This window comes from Ceratocystis lukuohia, assembly GCF_044167205.1.
Source record: "Ceratocystis lukuohia strain C4212 chromosome Unknown Supercontig4_pilon, whole genome shotgun sequence".
Lineage (NCBI taxonomy): Eukaryota > Fungi > Ascomycota > Sordariomycetes > Microascales > Ceratocystidaceae > Ceratocystis > Ceratocystis lukuohia.
In genome coordinates this window covers 3,370,003-3,388,471 of record NW_027263523.1, presented here as the reverse complement: position 1 = coordinate 3,388,471, position 18,469 = coordinate 3,370,003, and the positions used below count along the sequence as shown (strand labels likewise).

Genomic DNA, 18,469 nt, shown 5'->3' with positions numbered 1-18,469 from the left:
TCAAGGCGGAGTTAGAACTGGATACATACGGTCAAGATTCTGCTGATTCTGCGATTGGGTCATACCACTTGCAGCAGTATCCCGGGTAGTGTCCGTAATGGAGCTAGCAGGAGACGACGCAGAAACCGCCGAATGAAGGGTGGTAGCCGCAGAAGAGGGTGACTCAGAGCCGGTGTTATATACCTGATTCATAGAGTGTTATTATTGGGCTCCCATATTGGCGCAGTTTGAGTTCGAAGTAGGGGTTGGATTGGAATGGGAATTAGAGCTGGGGTTGTGGTTCCGGAAGGGGGTGGGGGTGGTAGATATATTGTATGGAGAGTGTACATTGTGACTCTGACGTCTAAAGGGACGCGCAGAAGAATGCACTGATATCGAGTGTCTCCGTACGGCCTCGGGGGCTGACGAGAGAGCAGATGGAGGGGCATAGGGGACAGGGGCAGATGGTGATGCAATGTTAGGGGAAGTGGTAGAAAAGTTCATGGGCTGAAACGCAGGGGACATGGGGTTACCGACAAGGAACTCAGAAAAGTTCGTGTCAAGACCCAGGGATCCCATGTGGCCGTTCATTAGAGTAGGGGGCCACATAGTAGCAGCTGTAGCAGCCGAAAAGGCCTGGTCACCGGTGTCCAGAATTGCCATTTCGTTGAAGCTGCTCTGGATCGTGCTGATGCCAATGTGGCCATGAAGCGAGTTATCGAGAAGAAATTGGTCGTTATTAGGGATCATGGGGAGCGAGTCGTTAAGGCCGTGGCTGCCATTGCTGATAACAGATGGACTTGAGGCCGCCGTAAATAGGCTGCTGTCGTTGTTCCATTCCTGACTAGGTTCCATGTTTTCGAGCCATTCAGCTGTTTCTAGAAGTGGTCAGCAATGGGGCCCAATGTAGATATGACAAGGAAGGCATAGGGGGTGGGGAGTTATTTAACAAGAATGAGGCATATAAGGTCAGCTAGTTAGTCGTCCATACCATTGTTCAGCAAAGGTGGAGAAAGCGTGGGGTCCATGGGCATTGATTGAGGCGAGTCGTTATAGTGCAGGGCGTTTGGGTTGATAGTGTGAGTAGTGTTGTTGGAAGCAAAGAACAAGTCGTCCATTTCAAAGTCGAATGTGGTAGGAGGGGCGGTGCGGAATGAGGAGGTATCGAAGGGATCGTGAAGAGCATTTGTATCGATCCGAGAGAGATTGGCGCCAATATTGCGGTGGCCTGCGAGGCTGGACGTTATACCCCCAAATGAGGAGAGATCAAGTCCATGGCCACCATGGAGACTAGCCAAACCAATGAGACTAGGATGGCGCACATGCGAGGTGGGCATACGTGGGGGTTGCATCTGTTGTTGAAGCATATTTTGAACTTGCTGCATCTGCAAGCCGTTGTCAATGTGGCTGATGGTATTAGCGCGAGGACGTGAGGTAGGCTGAGCGCGAGGGGCCCTAGTTCCGCTTCCAGAAGACCCAGCAGCCGCAGTAGCAGCAATAGCAGCGGCGGCAACAGCGGCAGTCGCGGCAGTGGTAACCGGCCCAGCAACACTGTTTTTCCGAACACGGCCGGAGGCCGGGGTGGTAGTAGCAGTAGCAGCACTGTCTCGGCGATTCCGCGGGCGAGGATTCGGCGTAGAAGTCTGGTGAAGTTTCTGCTGGTGACGAAGCAGCAAATCACGGCGGGCGAAGCAGCGACGGCATTGAGGGCACTCAAAAGGCTTTTCCTTGGTGTGCGAACGCTCGTGACGCTTCAAGTGTTCGAGGCGGGCGAATGATCTTTGGCACGTCTGGCAGACATGTGGCCTTGGTTTATCAGTTTTAGGCGGTGGGAACTGAGGTTTGGTGGCAATACCAGTAGTAGCAGAGGCCGGGGCAGCAGATAGAGATGTAGACGAGACAGGCGTAGTCGTGGCGGGGGCGGCTGATTTAGAAGCGACAGAGGGAGCTTGAGTTGGAAAATTGAGACTGTTAGTATCTAAGCGAAAGAAAGAAAAAAAAGCGAAAGTTTATAGATGCTAGTATTCGAAGTAGAGGCACAAGGTCTATTGCATCGAGCAGCAACGAAGAGCTTGAAAATAGCTCTAGATTCGGGCTGAGTCACACATCTTGATAGCGGTCGTAATAAATGGGATTCAGCAAGAAGAACAAAGAGATGGCAGATTAAACTCACTCTTGCTCGCAGGAGCATCAACCGACTGAGGGTCATTCCCCGAAGCCGCAGCTACAGCAGAAGCGTCATCGCGAGTTTGGGAAGCCATGGCAGATATGAAAGTAAAAAAATGAAAAAAAAAACGGTTGTCTCGAGCAAATATGCTTGAGAATGAGGCCACAACAAGAGATCCAAGTAAATATTTAAGCCCGAATTCCCTTCAAGAAGAAAAGAAATACAGCAAGTTATTCGAGTCCAATTTGAAAGAAGAGCCAAAAACTTTGACAGAGAGAAAGAGAAAATTTTCTTTCTTTGGTGTAGATGATCAACCAAGTCAGTCAACTAATCAATAGATCAAATAAAACGAATTGGCTTTATGGAGGGGTTGTCTGAGGGCTGGCGTGACGCAGCACTAAACAAAAATATCGGCCTATTTCTTTTTACCCTTTACAGGATAAAAAAAAACGCGGGATGAATTGTCGAAATTGGAGGCAAGCGATAAAGACAGAAAAGTACAAAAATATATGTACGTACACTAAAAGAATAGAGAAGATGAAAAAAGAAAAAAAAAAGAGAGGCAAAAATATAATGCGCTCCTGAGGTTGTGACAGAAGTACACAAGCTCGAATTTGAGAGGGGAGGCTTGGAACGGCAGCAAATAGCGATCCGATGGCAGTGCAATGGCGAAGGCTTTGTTTTAGCTTGAGCAGTGTGCCATCAATTCATAAAGAAGCAATGGGAAGAAGGACTTGGATTGCTATAAATGAAGAGATATGCGACTTGCAATCACGAAAGGCTAAATAGAGCCTTCTGATGCGAGAAAGCTTTCGGAGGACAACGGCAGCGGACGACAGGTGACGGGCGATGACGGTGGATGGGGCAACGAAGGGTTGAGGTTGAGGGTTGAGGGTTTGCTGAAGAGGGACTCTTGGTGAGGCAAAAGTGAGAGAGACAAGAAAAGAAGAGGAAAAAAGAAAAGAAAAGAGAAAAAGGAAGAGAAAGAAAAAGGAAGAAGAATAGGCAAGAAAGTCAATCCGGGCAAGAAGTGAAAATTATGATATGACAAAGACAAACAGCCAGAAAACCTGATAAAGAAAGAGCAGAACTGAGCAATCGCCAAGCCTAGACAGTATAGTGGCATGGTAAACACGCTTGATAACCAAACTACTAGAGCACGAAAAGGAAAGAGGTGAAAAAAAAGAGACAAAAAGACAGAATCTGTAGAGAGAGGTTCGCACTGTGTCCAGGGCCTGAACAAGCTCCAGGACTAGGTTCCTAGTACACAGCCTGCAGCACCTGTTAGGGCGCTCCTACATGTACCTGAGACTTTAGTATCTACTACATAGTTTTAATAACTTGAGACGGCACTGTAACCGTTGAGCTATTCCTTGTGCTCCTGTAAGCTCTCATCTAAATTGCATACATTGCTGCGACGATAAGTAGCGTAAGGGCTAGGAGCAAAACAGAAAAAGGCAGGAGCAAAATTATACATAAACTGCCATGGTACTCGAAGCGCTGAAACGTATAAGTAGTAGCTTCTGGGCCACATCATCCCGCTATTCCGCTATCTTATGCTCTGTTATACATTAAAGCTGAACTAACTACAAGCTAGACAAGCTAGTCTTTGCACCAAAACACAACCGAACGAACTTATTGCATGTCCGACAAATGTCTCCTCTGTCCCATACTCCCATACATATGTTTAGACTAGAAACGAAACTCCCGTGTGTTGCTTTGCTCTCTTTTGCATGCATGTGCTGTTTCCAAATGTTTCTCGCTCGCGGCACTGCCTCAAGCACAGATGAAGAAATTCTTGCTATATAGCATACATACGTACGCCAGCTGCGATTGGCTTGTTGCATCAATAGGCAGGCCCTCTGTTGGGTAAACGATTGAAGCAAGAGTGCAAGCTAGACCAGGAAGATCAGCCATGTACTACTGCATATGTCCTGGCAGCATATATACATAGCATACTATACATTGACGCATATAGACATATGTGTGTCCGCTATAGAGAGGCCTTCACGTATTTGAGTGCTGGTTTTCGAGCCAGATCAAGGGCCCAAGCACAGTCAAGCTATATAATACTGGATGACTTGGTTTTGTAAGTGATGCGTGCAATTTGTATGACCGAGGTACTTGCCCGTTGGGCTTTTCTTTTCTCGCCTTCTTGCTCTACTAGTTATGCAGCCTGCTTCTGTCTTGATTCACATCCATGCCCACATGTTTGTTCTCTTGCCCTTGCCTTGACTTGCCTTGTCCTGTTCTTTGCCCTGGCTTCCCTAACGTTGTGTGCCCAAAACAGGTAAGCAGGAACCGCCCGCACCTGCCATTCGTCACCAAGCACCAAGGATGACTTGGAGGAAAGTAGCTGCGATGTGTGCTCGCCTATGGCATATACACCGTAAGTGCCAACGTATGTATGTATGTATGTATGTGTGTATATATATCTTTGCGTAGGCCTGATTTATTCAAGGCAGGAGGCCTTTTTAATTTTTTTTTTCGCTTCTTTCCTAACTGGTAGACGCACAACTCTGAAAATCTGAAAATAAAAATCAGATGCTCTGCTCGTAGGGCACACAAGTTTCAAAATAACCAAAATGCCCTGGAGCCGCGCTCTGAAGGGCCAGAACATGCTGCTAGAGCCCTGAAAGCTTCTAAAAATGTCCTGTATCATGACCCCGCCTATCTTATCTCCGTTTTCCCTTTGCCCTCCACACCCTGGCGCTTCGCTTCTGCTTCACATGCTCTGTCTTTGCAAGCTTTAGTGGGGGCTTCTTTGTCTTGTTCCATTCTTCTCTATTTTCTCTTCTTCAGGCGAGCTATTATTCAGGCGAGCTGGGCCTCCCTTGACAGTCCTTTTGCCTTCAGCATTCCTCTTTGCGACCATTCTCTTGCTCGAGACAAAGACAAATCTTAAACGTCCATCCATCAAATAAACCTTGTACCTAGACCAGCTCCCAGACATCTCAAATCCAGCACCACACATGCGCATGCACACCTGATGAATGATCCATTGTCTTGTATTTACCAACTGCGTTCCATGCCACCCACTAGACACTACCAATCAATTGTAACCAAACGATGGCGAACGACTACGAGCGAAATCCGCAACGACGATGATTGCTACAACGGGCGCACAGAGCAGATCAACCCCCTGCAATGTGACGCTAATAGTGCAAAATCAACATGCCATATCCAGCCTAGGCTTGACGCTTAAGCTGGTCCTGACGGGCTGACTCTTGGAGGTCAGGGTAAGGAAAGCCTACCCTGAGTCCAGAAGAACGAGGCCATTTTTGACTGGCCGCTGGGAGCCCATCGCCTGCTTTTTATTTGCGTTTTTACCCTATCGCCTCTTTTCGTCTACAAGTAACGGAGCTGATGGACCTTTGTTCTATTCTCGTTCACTCTCTTTTCGTCATCCGCAACGTCAATACACCCTGTCCCATATACTCCATCATAATTAGGCCCCCTTATTGAGTTTCACCGAGGCAAAAAGGTCCCCCTGTTCCCTTGTTCATAGCCGATGTTGAGCAATTTTCGTCAACTTGTCATGTCAGCCCAGGCCAGCATCAGGTCGGGTTCAGGCTCTAGTCAAGGCAAGTAGTGTTAATTTTCTTCCCTTATAGCTCTCTTACTGTTTTGTAGTTATCCATGAGACGCTGCTCGCTTTGGCTTGTCTTGGCTTGTCTTGTCTTGTTACTCCATCGTGTCCGAGGCTTCCATGCCGTGCCCTCGTCGTTCAACTTACGACGGAAATCCATTCGTCGCATATTGGGCTGTCTAAGCCGGCTCTGTGTAGCGCATTGTGAGAAGCTTCGTTGCGTTGCTTGTGTGGTATCCTTCGCTTCAAGTCTAAGTCCTGGTGCCCTGGCGCTCTTTTTCCCTCGATCCTATCTCTCTCCCTTGCTGTCTTGCCAGTTGGACTTGGGGGAAGCATGACGTTGGAAAGTTTCCAGGGTTCATTTCACCCTAAAGACATTGCGACTTTTTGCCTTCGTTGTACAGACTAGCCGCCAGTAGCTTAGTCCCAAGACTAAATTTGCTGTAGTTTTGGATGACAAAATTGACAAGATCTCCTGTTTTGTAAGCCGGAGCTAATAAGATAACGCCACGCCATCCTCAAGCTTACCTTGCCTTCACCCTGTCTTGCATCCAGCTTATGGACCCGAAGACCGGCCACCTATGTTTAAAAAGTGCTTGACATCGGCATTTTGTCTGTCACTGTTAATTTCTGTGATGTCTGTGGTTAGTGATATGTGGCACTACATTTGTACGTGCGACTTACATGGGGCTGCTCTCTCTCTCCATCAAGATTCAAGATGCTCGCTGTGTTGGCCCAAAACATCCGGTTGACCCATGTTATTGAAACCCAGCATCGCAAGGTACATATATATATGTGTGTGCGTAAAGTGGTATGTGGGATAATTGACATTCCAAATGAGACGTCCTTGGTCATCTGGCAGAGCGCTTTACTACCCAAGTAAACATGGCATACAGTGTTGCGGATTCTGATATTAACAGAGCCAAAAGAGGGCCTCCTTATACATGACCTTTTCCTTTATTGGGAGATGTTGGCTTATTTGGAGGAACTGGGCAATAATCAGCTTCGGGTGTGGTATGTGACTTAGCTTTCTCGGCTTTTTCTTGGCTTTCCTTTACTACCTTCGTGCTAACAATTTGTGTGCCAAGACATAAAATTGACGCTTATGATGATCACCGTCCACGTCCGTGTCCAGACTGATTCGACTTCAATACGATGCGATGTATCTCTTGCTTCACTGCCAACAAGCAATCTAATGGCACTATCTAGGCAAGAGAGTCTTGCCTTGGCAAATCAGGCCTAGCTGCGAGCATAGCATATCTGTGTGCGAATTACGAGCTGCGGTCAACCATTCCAATCTCAGGTGAAACAGGGTTTACTTTTTTTTCTCCCCTTCTTTCATTTACAGATGCCCTGGCCGCTTATGTCATGATGATCAGGAAGCCTGGCAATCAAAGACAGCTAGCAGGTCACCATGGTCATGTGCAGGCGGAGTACCTCCAAGTTTTCCTCTCTACATTAGACTACAGAGTCGCAAAGAAGAAAAAGAAACATGCACGTCTGGCCCAGTTGAAGAACAACCTATACTGTATTTAGCCGAACCCCGCCAAACTGCCCTTCCTTTGCCGCTGTGCATATTAAAGAAGGAGCCCTTTCGCCTCGCTGATTTTTGGTCTGGCTTGTGCGTTTTGGGAGAGAATCCATCCCTTGGAAAAGAAACAGCTACCAGCAAGTTGCATGACGCAGGGAACCGGGCGGCGTGGTGCTGTTTACTTCTTGCTCCTCTTGTTCCTCTAGCTGTGAAGAAGTTTTTAAGCAGAGCCGACGTAGATCGAAAGCAAGGAAGAAATCAGACCAGACCAGGTCAAACCAAGATCGTAAGTAAGGGTTGCATAAAGAGTGGCCATCGTTATTGAGGGAAGAGAGAAAACATTCGTTGCCGTGAAACTGTTTGATACTTTGGTTGTTCATAGAAGAAACAACGTTAGGCATCTGCAGTCTCGTTTCATTTCCGCGGACGAAACGTTGGGACGCGCCAATACATTCAACAAAACCGTTTTTCTTGCCAGCTAAAGTAGTCGACAGGTAAAATTCACATGAACTGCTCTGTTTGTGGGCGAAAAAAAACAAAGCTTTGCTTTCTCTTTAACTACGAAGCGGTTTTCCGACGCCCGATCCGAGGCTCTTCTTTACCCACCTTCTGTTCTTTTTCCTTCTCTTGTTTTCTTTTCCCTTTTTGCCCCTCAAATCAGAGACATGTTTGATCTAGAAGCCAAGGCGCAATGTCGGTCAAGAACAGGTGAGCTTTTTTGTTTTGGCCTGGTGATTGGCTACGCTACAAGACAAGAGATAGAACCAATCCTTCTTAGAACTATGGGCAGCTTAGGCGCAAAGTCAGTGCTTGTATCTAATTTTGAACATGGAGCTAGGCCTAACTAACGACAGCGGCACGATACAGCAGATTTGTACGAACGCACAAATACGCACACGGGGCACATATGCAATGCTATGTACGGGTGCGTACGGCAGGCCAGGACAAAGAAAGCAGATGAAATAACACCGAAGCAGAAGAAGAGAAACAAGGCTGGAGAAAACGGAACAAGGGACGAGACGAAGACATGGAAATAATGGCGCGGTTTGCAGAGGACAGAAGATAAGTCGACAAAAGAACAAGGAAGACCTAGACAAGGACGAGGAAAGCTTTCCTTTGTCTTTGCATTGCATCTGCAGGTCTCTGCAGCTTAGCTATGCAGAGTGCCCCTCTTGGATGCTACGGTGGGGTGATTCACAGATCATAGATCACATACTTTGCAAGCTTTGGTAGGCTATCCTTTATCCCATGAGGATAGCAATGGATTCAGCCACACGCAGCCCTAATCTACTGTTGTGCTTATATGCTTGCTGTGAAGTTAATTGCTTGGGCTGCTTGAATCCTAGTGCAGTATGCTGTAGCCTCAGGGCCGAAGGAAGCAAAGCACACAAACGCTGGTGGGCTGCAGGGCAAGCAACAGCACAACAGGACAGCGGGCCAACAGGCTGACAGGGCAAGGCTTGTGTTTTCTGTGCTTGACATTACCAATTTAGGCCGAGGTACGGTTGGATTCAACTCCGGGTCTGGTTTGGTAGGTTGCTGCTATTGTCCAAGTGAGTGACAGGACTATGCTATGCTATGCTATGCTATGCTGGCTTTTCTTTCCTTTTCTTCTCATGCCCGTTTTTCGACATGGGACAGGGGCCTCGTTTCTTCTCAGCCGAGCCTACATAGATACCATATCCCCAGAGACTCGAACCACCCCTTGTTAACCGCCAAACCTTCTACAGGCCAGCAACCAACCACCGGAGGAGTCTCCAATTTCGTCTGAGGCTGTCAACCGCCAATTTTAATTCTTTGCGATTTTCGAATGCGCATTTATTCAACATCTACTGGAGCCACTAAGATCAAACGGCGCCTTGTGATTTTTAGTTGATTTCGCGCTGCTTATCGGTCTCGGGCCTTTCTTATTTCTTCACCAGGCCTCAACACCAACTTGGCTGAGCCGAACTAAGACCTCTCTTTATTGCCTTTTCTGTCGTCGTCCCACCCTTTTATGCACGCGCACGGACTTGAGTTGGCCTTGGTCTGGATGTCTGGATTGGACTCTTTCCCTGCAAGAAGTTTGGAAGAGGGAAGAAGGGAAAAAGGGAAAAGAAAATGAAGCCAGACAGAGAAAGCATGAAGGAAGATTGTGAGCAGCCAACAGCAAGAAAAGGAGCATGAAAGAAAAAAAAATTGTTCAATGACGCCATAACAGCAGGGATATAGAACCTGTCTTGGCCCAAGCGAGGCGGACAAAAACTGATGGGGAACGGTGACTGGCCAATCACTGGCATGTAATCGAGCTGGATGGATTTTCCCCTTCCTCTTCCTCTTCCTCTTTTTTATTTTATTTTCTTTTCAGTTCCTCTTCTGCGTGTCTTGCCTTCTTGTTTTCCCTTGCCTCTTTCTATTGATAGAGGGAGGAACGAAGGGCAGGAAGGGTGGGTGGGAAGGGCAAGATTACTTTTTTTCTTCTTCTTCTTCTTCCTGTGCCCTCTCTCCCCTGTTCCGCGTGTTCTAGGCCTCGAGGCTATTGGAGGGAAAGGGCTTTCTCTCTAACTTGAAACGCCCCTCCTAGGTAACCTGGTATTGGTACAGATGCAGCTTGCGAAACGACGGGACTGCGATTGTGACGTTGAGGTGAAAGCTCAAGTGTGGTTTGTTCTGTCTCTCTCTGTCTCATTTGGCCCACAAAGCTGCAGCTCCTGCACCACTATGGTGCATTACAGTGCATTGGAGCTGCACGATATTATATATGCACGCATGGGCACAAGGAAAGAGAAAACACGAGACAAGTATGGCAAAAGAAAACTCTAAGGAAAGGAAGAAGCCTTACAGCAGGCGTAATATTTTACTGCGCTTTACGTACGTGATGTCTCCTTGACCTAGGCCCTGGTTGGGCCATCCATAGACGCCCGGTTTCTGCTTGGCTTTCTGTCTTTGTATCTTCGTGTCTGGTCTTCTCTACCGCCACTGCCTAGACAGGGGAATACCTAGCTAGGGCTTGAGGCTAAAGAACAGAGCTAGAGACACACACAGTTAGGTAGAGCCGGGTCGTTGATAGCCCAGCCAGACTTACTGCGTGTGTGCTGAGTGCGGCCACTTTCATTGGGTCTTTTTTCGGTGGAATTTAGAGCCAAGATGAGGGCAAAGACAAGGACGGAGAGGACCCCGTTGGCTAAGCAGACAGGAACAAACAAGCTGCTTTCCCTATACCATATCCCGCTTACTCTTGCTCTTCTTTCTGTCTTTGTTTACTGGGGTTCTAGAATCCAACTATGTGTCGTTGTCCAACACTCGCCCCTCTCGGCTTTCTATACACACTACACTACCAAGTTCCTCGTTGGCCTTCTGACCTCTTCCCTTCCTGCCTGCCCCTCGGAATCGAAGCTTGACGTCACACTGCATGGAAACTAAATTTAGGTTGGTTTGAGTCATACATAACAAATTTTTGCACGAAGAAAATAGTGACAAGATAGGAACTAGAAGGAAAAAAGGGATGTGTATTATAAAGAGAGTCAGCCAGCTGCGGATTCGGTATCGGTAGTATCAGTAAGGCTTTGGCTATTTTGCTTTTTTTTTTCTTTCTCCTGTCCATGTTGGAGAGCACGCTGTGCGGGTTGTTGTATCTACAAAATCTGATATCAAAAATGAGGTGTAAAAAAAGAAAGGGGAGAAAAGGCCTTGGTTCATACGGAACACAAGGAAGATCGTAACAAAAGAAAAGAAAGATAAAAAAGGTATAAAAGTAAGAAATAATAAAGAAATAAGAGCAAGAAGAGAATAAATCAGCTGCCGGGTTCTTGGGCAAGCCGCCAGTAAAGAATGTAGAAGAAGGAGAATAAGAAAAAGAAAAGTGTTAAAAGAATAAAGAAACAAAAGAAAAAAAAAAGGAAGAAGGCTGCTTTACCACAGCCCAAATGCACTCATAACTCCAACGAGAGCTGCAGTTCCGACTGCATTCCACTGAAACTCGACCAACGTCCGCTGAGCACCTGCCGTCTGCACTGCCCCGGTGCTAGACGTTCTGGATGTCGGGAATGCAGCGCCGGGCACAGGAGAAGCGGTAACGAGTTCGCCCGGGGCGTCGTCAACAGGACCCGAATTACCAGACACACCGTCACCTGCAGTAGCGGGAACTTCGGCGGCTGGGACCCCAGGAGCACTGGGGGCTGCAGCGGGGTTGGGAGCATCTGTAGCGAGAGGGGGAGATGAGATTTCCGCAGCGGGTATGTAATCGGTAGTGGCCATGGCAGTGGTGGTACTGGTACTGGTACTGGTACTGGTAGCGGAGGGCTCGAGTGGAGTGGTGTTTGATGCCACAACGGGCTTCTTGGACAACGCGGATTCGGTCGGCTCAGGGGTATCGGTGGTCTTCTTGTGCTCTGCGTCCGAGGTCATAGTACTGCCTCCTAGGCCATCTGTCTCTTGCACATCTGTTGGCTCGGCAGTCGGTTTGGTAGTCTGAGCGTGTTCGGCATCTGAAGTTGTCGTAGCCTCCGCATCGCTAGGTGTCTCCGTCACGGCTGCTGTTTGCGAAGATGTCGGGGCCGATTGGCTCAAAGCCGAGGATGTGGTGATGACAGCTTCCAACGTGCATGAGCCCGTGATATCATCAGGAGTGACTCCATCACCAAGACTAACTAGCTGCTCGCCGCAGTTCTCGTATGGCGCCAAGTATATGTTATGGTTGTCGGCATCAAATACGGCGTATACACTTCGCAGGAAGGTATCGCCAAGCAGGGTAAAGTCCGTGCTAGGAACCAGGCCCAGCCAGCACGACGGCGGCGACGTGGCTAGGGTACGCACCATTTCGTGGTATGGCACGTGGATAGTCACGCCATTAAAGGCAAAGTCAACACTGCCCTTGGCCTTGGCCATTTCGCAATCGACAGCATAGAAGCCGTTAGAGCTGACACCATCGGTAACACCAAAATCAACGGCAATGGCATCAGCAACCTTGGGTGGCAGCAGTGTTAGAGTAGCACCCGAGTCAAGGAACGCCGGAATGTTGGAGCCCTCGTAGGCGCTGTTTACCTTGCCCTCGGGGGTTGTAAGGGTAATGTTCTCCATCTGGACCCAGTAACGCGGCACGCCATCAGGGGCCTTGGAAGCCGGGATTATAGGCAGCTTAGTCAGTGGGCCGGAGAACTTGGATGTATCGACACCTCCAAAAATGAGCACGCCCTCTTCATTGTCCTTGGCACCGAGACCGAGAGAAAAGGTACGTGAATGCGTAATGTTCTGGTCAGCCAGCTCGTCGACAAAATTCTTATACGAAGTGGTTTTCCCCGCGCCGTAGCCCATGCCTAGGATACCGGCAAATTGGTCCTCGGTGCTATTAGCCACACCAAACTGTACGCCGGTCATGGTGGCAGAGTCGCCCATGCCGATACTGTCGGAAAAGTATGTGACATTGGCAGCACCGATGCCGTAACGTAGATTCTTCCCCTCCTTGAGTCCGTCAGATGTCGACGAGGTATTGGGATCATACACGCCCACGGCCTCACAAAACACCTTGTCGCCAGCCGTCAGTGTATTGCACGACGGATTTACCCACAGCTCAAAGGAGCCAGTGTCAATTTGTACATAAATAGGCTGAGGAGGCGTGCCAAAATCAACTAAAGGAGAGCAAGAAGAGAACACGGAGTTCGGGAAAAAGTCAGTCTATGTTGTTTCTGGTCTTGTGGAAGGGGGACAAGTCAAAATGAGGGGGAGGGGGAGAGACCCATGTGTCTCTAGAGATTGAGGAGTCTATCAAAGACACAAACACAACTCTCGTTGAGACCCAAGGCATCCGCCTACTTCCACGCTCTGTCCTGTCCACCAGGAATCTGTCTGCCTGAAAAAAAAAAGAACAAAAGCCTGTTTCCCGCCTTTCTTTTTTTTTTTGTTTTTCTCATTTTTGTCCTCCGGTGCGTGTGGTAAAATAGAGGCCCCATCTCTTCCCTCCTCTTTCTCCGGTCTACAGATCAAAAGAGTAGGTCGAATTCCTTTGCCAGCAAAGCATCCGTTCCAAGAAGATCCCTCAACGGCTATGGGTCTCGCCAGGAGACATCACATAGTGTTGGTTCGTGCTACTTCTTGTCCTCTTTTACCACAACAACCGCCCGCGAGATATTAGTGTGAAAGTTCCAACAAGGCAAAAAGGCAACCCCCACAGCCTTGACCACCACGCAAGCATGGAAGTCAAGCCAAGCATTTACAAAAGCAAATAAAAACAAAAGTGCAGGATAAAATGGACAAACAGGGGGGGGGCTCTACTTACGTTGGGCATAGTACGCAACATCAGAGCGGTTGGCAATCGCTACGGAGATGGCATTCTGGTCGTCGCGCTTCTGCAGCTTCTCGAGTGCCTGATCAACTTCACTACTGCCGCGGCGGGTCAGGCTAGGCTTCTCACCGCGAATAACAGGCATTTTCAATACACCCGAAGACGTGCGGCGCACCTTGCGGTTATGCTCAGCACGTCGCTGCATAGCATTGTACGGCTTGACGGGGACATTCTCGCTCTCTGTTGGTGGACGCAAAGTGACTGTATGCTTGTCAGTAGCAACGTGCTGACGCTTGTTGTTGCTGTACTGTTTGACCGGGACATTTTCGCCCTCGGTTGGCGGACGCAGAGTGACCGAATGCTTTCCGGTAGCCACGTGCTGGCGCTTGCTGATGGCAACGGGCAAAGTTATAGACAGGGCCGAGTCGCCATTTGTAGTGCCAGTAGGCAGGGCGCGCTTAACCTTGTTGTTGTCGGCGATGGGCACGCGCAAGTGTAAGTCGGGTGACGAGCTAAAGACTGAATTTTCGCGCTTGGAGGAAGATGGCGACTTAACTAGTGGGAGTGTAATCTTGAACAGACTATCAGGGTCACCACTGACCACTGGCAGCCCACGGGCATCAATGGAGACGGGAAGAGTCACTTCGAAGGAATCAGCTGTATCTTTGACAACAGGCAATGCGCGGTCCTCGATGACCTGGAACTTGGCCGGAAGCTCGATAACGCCATGGTTCAGAGCAGAGCGCTTGCTAGTACCCATTTTGGTAGGCAGGGCAATCTTGAAAAGCGCATCGGGATCCGAATCGATTACAGGTAAGCCACGCTTTTGCTCAGCAGTGATAGGGATAGTGATTTTGTACAGGGCGTTGGGGTCGCCGTTTACAACTGGAAGCCCACGTGGGATTTTGTTGTCGCTCCGCACGAGGGTGACCTTGAACTCGGGCACTGAGCCAACATCACGGGTATCAAGGGTGTCATCACCTAAATCCACAGGAAGAGTAACGGTAAAGGGATCGTCGGCCACTGTTGGCAAAGCGCTACCGCGGAACTTAGCTGAGCGCACAAGGTTGTGTTTTTCATCGTCCGGCTTAATAGGTTGGGCATTCTCAGCCACTCCAGGAACTACGGGTGTAGCTTCACGGGCCTTGATCACTTCGTAGGGGATTTTTGGGACGGCAGCACCTTCACGGGCTACAATGTCGCTAGCGGCGGGACTGTCGAAAAGCTGTGGCCAGGCAGAGGCCAATGGAGCCGCCGCAAGGGAGAGAAACAAGAGGCTATAGCGAGCCATCTTGATAGAAGTGACAGTGGGGGGAGTGGGGCACTGGTACTGGCTCTCGAGATGTAAGAAAAGAAAGGAAGGGAGGGAGGGTATGAAGGGAAGGGAGAGTGAGGAGAGAGCGGCAGGAGAGAGAGAGAGAGAGAGAGAGAGAGAGAGAGAGAGAGAGAGAGAGAGAAAGAGAGAGGAGAGAGGTTAGAAGAAAGAGAACGACAACCAAGCCTAAAAAGACGAAACCAGCGTGCTAAATAAAACAAGATATAAAGAAAGGAATAAACACGCAGACAATGAACAATACAGAAAATAAGAAATGAGAAATGAGAAGGGAAAACAAAGCCAAGAAACCTGAGCAGAACAGACGCTGTTGCAGTGTTTCAAAGCAAATGGCACAGAAGTATGAAAACAACTAAACCACACACTCAACGAAATCAAAGGAGGGAAAGGGAAGTCAAGAAGAAGAGGGAGAAAGAAAGGAACCTAGAAACATCATAGCGAGACGAAAGGGCGTGGTAAAAAAGAAGTACGGGAAAAGCCCCTCAGCCACCAACGTGAACAATCAGAAACAAGGAGTTGGTCAGGGCTCTGTCTGCTACAGATACCAAGTGCCACAGAGTCAGAAAATCAATCAACTGTTTGGCTGAGAACGCTGGCGCATCAACCTGCTAGCACCATCCATTTTGCCTCTTCAACTAACTAGGTTAAGTCAGGGGAAAAGTCTAAAAGCTTAAGCCATTGGTGCAGTCAATATTGACAGGCAATTAGAGGCCGTCAGGAGATGGAAGAAGGATTTTGGTTTGCCGGGGTCTGAGGACAGTCCAGGACAAGGGGTAGTATTCCGAACTTGACTTGGCGTCAAGGCACAAGGCTCAGTACAGACAGGCAAGACAAAAAGAGGAGACAGAAGACAACAGACAGCAGACAGACAGGCTAGTTGGCAGGCCAAACAAGACAAGGAGGCCTAGGGGGTTGTGTCTTGTGTTATGCGTAGACGTGGCTGGGGGGGGGTCGTCAGTAGGGCATGAAAAGCAAAAACGAAAATAAGCCTTAGGCTTGCCCACAGACCCAAATATATAGACACTCAGACTTCGCAAAGCCCATTCCATCGCCTCCTCTCTTTCTTTAGTCCATAGACTTACTTAACTTAGACCAATACCATCTGTAGTCAGACTAGGCGCTAAATCTCGCCAGACCCAAAGGGTCCCATGGTAGCAAATCCTAAAGCTCGGTTCATTTGATCGCCTTCTTTTGCCTCACCTCAGCTATCGTCTTGTTTCAGAGAAGCCAGGGGGTCTAGACACGAGAGAAGGGAAAGAATCTGAAAGAAAGCAAGAAAAGAAAGGAACACCCAAAGTAACAAGAAACGGACCCTTGCCTACGTGTTCAGGGCGGTGTGTATATGGCCCCGCTTTTCTCCTGCACTCTGCCGTGGGGGCTGCTCTGTCACCTTGAGGCCCTGATACGAGCACTTGAGGTGCTTGGCTGTCTTGGTGTCGTAAAGGACCACCAACCCTCAATATTTGGAAGGCCTAACGTTACTAGACAATCCCGACGACTAATCAGACGAGACAGACTCTTCTCCAGGTCAAGCGCATGTGGGCCTGGATCAATAAGAAAAGAGTAAGGAGGTAAAAAAAAAAAAAAAAAAGGAAAGGAAAGAGAAAAAGGGAGGGATCAGCCCTTTCAGGCTAACTCCAGTCTCCGTCCATCCTGACCTCCCCCACATCATGGCCATACAGCCTTACCTGTTGTTTCGTCGCCGGAATGGCTCCCTAGCTCTACTAGCGGTCGTTCTTCTCATGATCATCTTCTCGCAAATCAATATGATACCATCTGTTGTTGAGCCGTCGCTCTGGGTGTCGTTTGCAGGCCCTCCATTATCGCCGCCCCCTTCCTCCCAGGCACACCATGGTGATCCTTCAATATCAAAAGTCAAGGGGGTATCGCCTATGCCTGGTGGGACCAGCCCCAAAGAAGAGTGGGTTGTCAAGACCAGCCTCATCCTACCGCAGTTCGAGTATCCAGCAATTTTAACAGAAGATTACGCTCTACAAGAAGGCGAAGAAGAGGCTGATACCACTGAATTTACTCCTTTGAGGCCGGTGACTGACAAGTCCAAACTTGCAATTGTAACCTTCCTAGACAATGTTATTAATCCGAGCTACCAGGGGGGCAGCGACAGCGACGACGATGGCGATGACCACTATTTCACAAACGTACGCATGCTAACTTACCAATTGTTACACGACAACAAAACCGCTATTCGCGGACGGAGGCGACCATATATCACCTTTGTGGTTGCAGTCACTAGCCGTGTGTCTGCGTCTAAACGCGCCCGTCTCGCCGCCGACGGGGCCGATGTAGTCGAAGTTGCCGATATTCCAGGCTCCGCAGGGCTTAACACGGGCGACGTGCGCTGGGCCCATGCTATGAGCAAGCTACGGGTATTTGAGTGGGTGCAGTATACGCGTGTGCTCTTTCTTGATGCTGATACAGTGCTGCGCGGTCCTGTTGATGACCTGTTTTATACGTTCGGGGCCGTGTACCCGCAGCGCACAAACCATGCCCGTGCTCCTCAAGACCAGCCTCGCATGCCCAATGAATTTGCGTTTGTTGCGCAGCCTGATTTAGCCTATCTAGGGAATTTGGAACGACTGTACCCCGATGACCCGATGTTGACAGCCGGCTATTTTAATGCCGGATTCTGGCTAGCAGCGCCCGACAAACGAATGTTTGAGTATCTCATAAGCCTAATAGACATGAAAGCCCGGCCCTTCAACACCAACCTGCCCGAGCAGAATCTCCTCAACTATGCGTTCCGCCATTGTGACTATTTCCAGGACCAACATCTCCACTGCAAGACTGGTGGCCCACTGGGCCCGATGCCGTGGATCAAGGCCGATACGCTCTGGAGCTCTAATCGGCCGACTCTGAAGGATTATGCGTTTGGCATCCGTGCTTTGCACTACAAGGGCTGGGAGACGCCGACAAGTTCGCCATTGCGGACATTGTGGGAAGAGATTCGGAATCAGACTGTAAGAGCCTTGGGCTCGTGAACGGAGGCTGCCTATGAGCAATATGGGTCCGTACGGCCCGTATAAGGGCATGCATTACCGAAGCATGATGAAAATCGTTTTCGAGTATGTAACAGGATCGAATATAACGAGCACGCTATCAACCAAAAAATCACCGTTTGAAAATATTATGTGTGTGCTCAATTTTCTGCCACCGCCTTAGACCTTGTGTTATCTTTGCATGTGACTTCCTTTCCGGGTGGGTGGACGGACGCTTCAAAGGGGGTAAGATAAATATGGACCGTCCTATACTAATCCATTTCTTAGGGTTCATTTGCGCACCACCAATTCTGACTAGGGTTGATAAGGGACATGGAGGCACACTAAGCGGCATCATGGCTGATACAGAAGGGCAATTTGCGCAAGGCCTCGGCGCGGGCGTGGGAATAATGCTTTCCTGGAGGCGGCACTTCTAGTGCAAGACAGGAGTGACATCAGGGAAGCCTAAAGGTAGCCAGACGGAGAGTAACATTAGGGCGAGGTGTTTTTCACGGCGAGTTTGGCGCAGTAGAAGGGCCTGATATATGTCTCACCGCTGCCAATAATAGGGTCAGATTTGTTGAGTGCATTCGGGGCTGCAATATGCTGTGACCG

General features: G+C 49.0%; 3 protein-coding genes across 3 annotated transcripts; 1 reads left to right on the top strand and 2 right to left on the bottom strand.

Annotated features, from left to right (window-relative positions):
• On the bottom strand, positions 1–2,240 carry HOO65_040780 (DNA binding regulatory protein AmdX; the record flags this gene model as incomplete). The annotated part of the gene is made up of 4 exons (XM_071002639.1): positions 1–183; positions 391–857; positions 971–1,927; positions 2,153–2,240. The coding sequence occupies 4 exons, from the start codon at positions 2,238–2,240 to the stop codon at positions 1–3; spliced, it is 1,695 nt and encodes a 564-aa protein (XP_070859623.1).
• Positions 2,241–11,157: 8,917 nt separating this feature from the next.
• HOO65_040779 (putative aspartic-type endopeptidase opsB) lies at positions 11,158–14,816 on the bottom strand (the record flags this gene model as incomplete). The annotated part of the gene is made up of 2 exons (XM_071002513.1): positions 11,158–12,872; positions 13,520–14,816. 2 exons carry the CDS (start codon positions 14,814–14,816, stop codon positions 11,158–11,160), a joined length of 3,012 nt encoding a protein of 1,003 aa, XP_070859622.1.
• Positions 14,817–16,528: 1,712 nt separating this feature from the next.
• HOO65_040778 (Meiotically up-regulated protein 136) lies at positions 16,529–17,857 on the top strand (the record flags this gene model as incomplete). The annotated part of the gene is made up of 1 exon (XM_071000737.1): positions 16,529–17,857. One exon carries the CDS (start codon positions 16,529–16,531, stop codon positions 17,855–17,857), a length of 1,329 nt encoding a protein of 442 aa, XP_070859621.1.
• Positions 17,858–18,469: the final 612 nt, after the last annotated feature.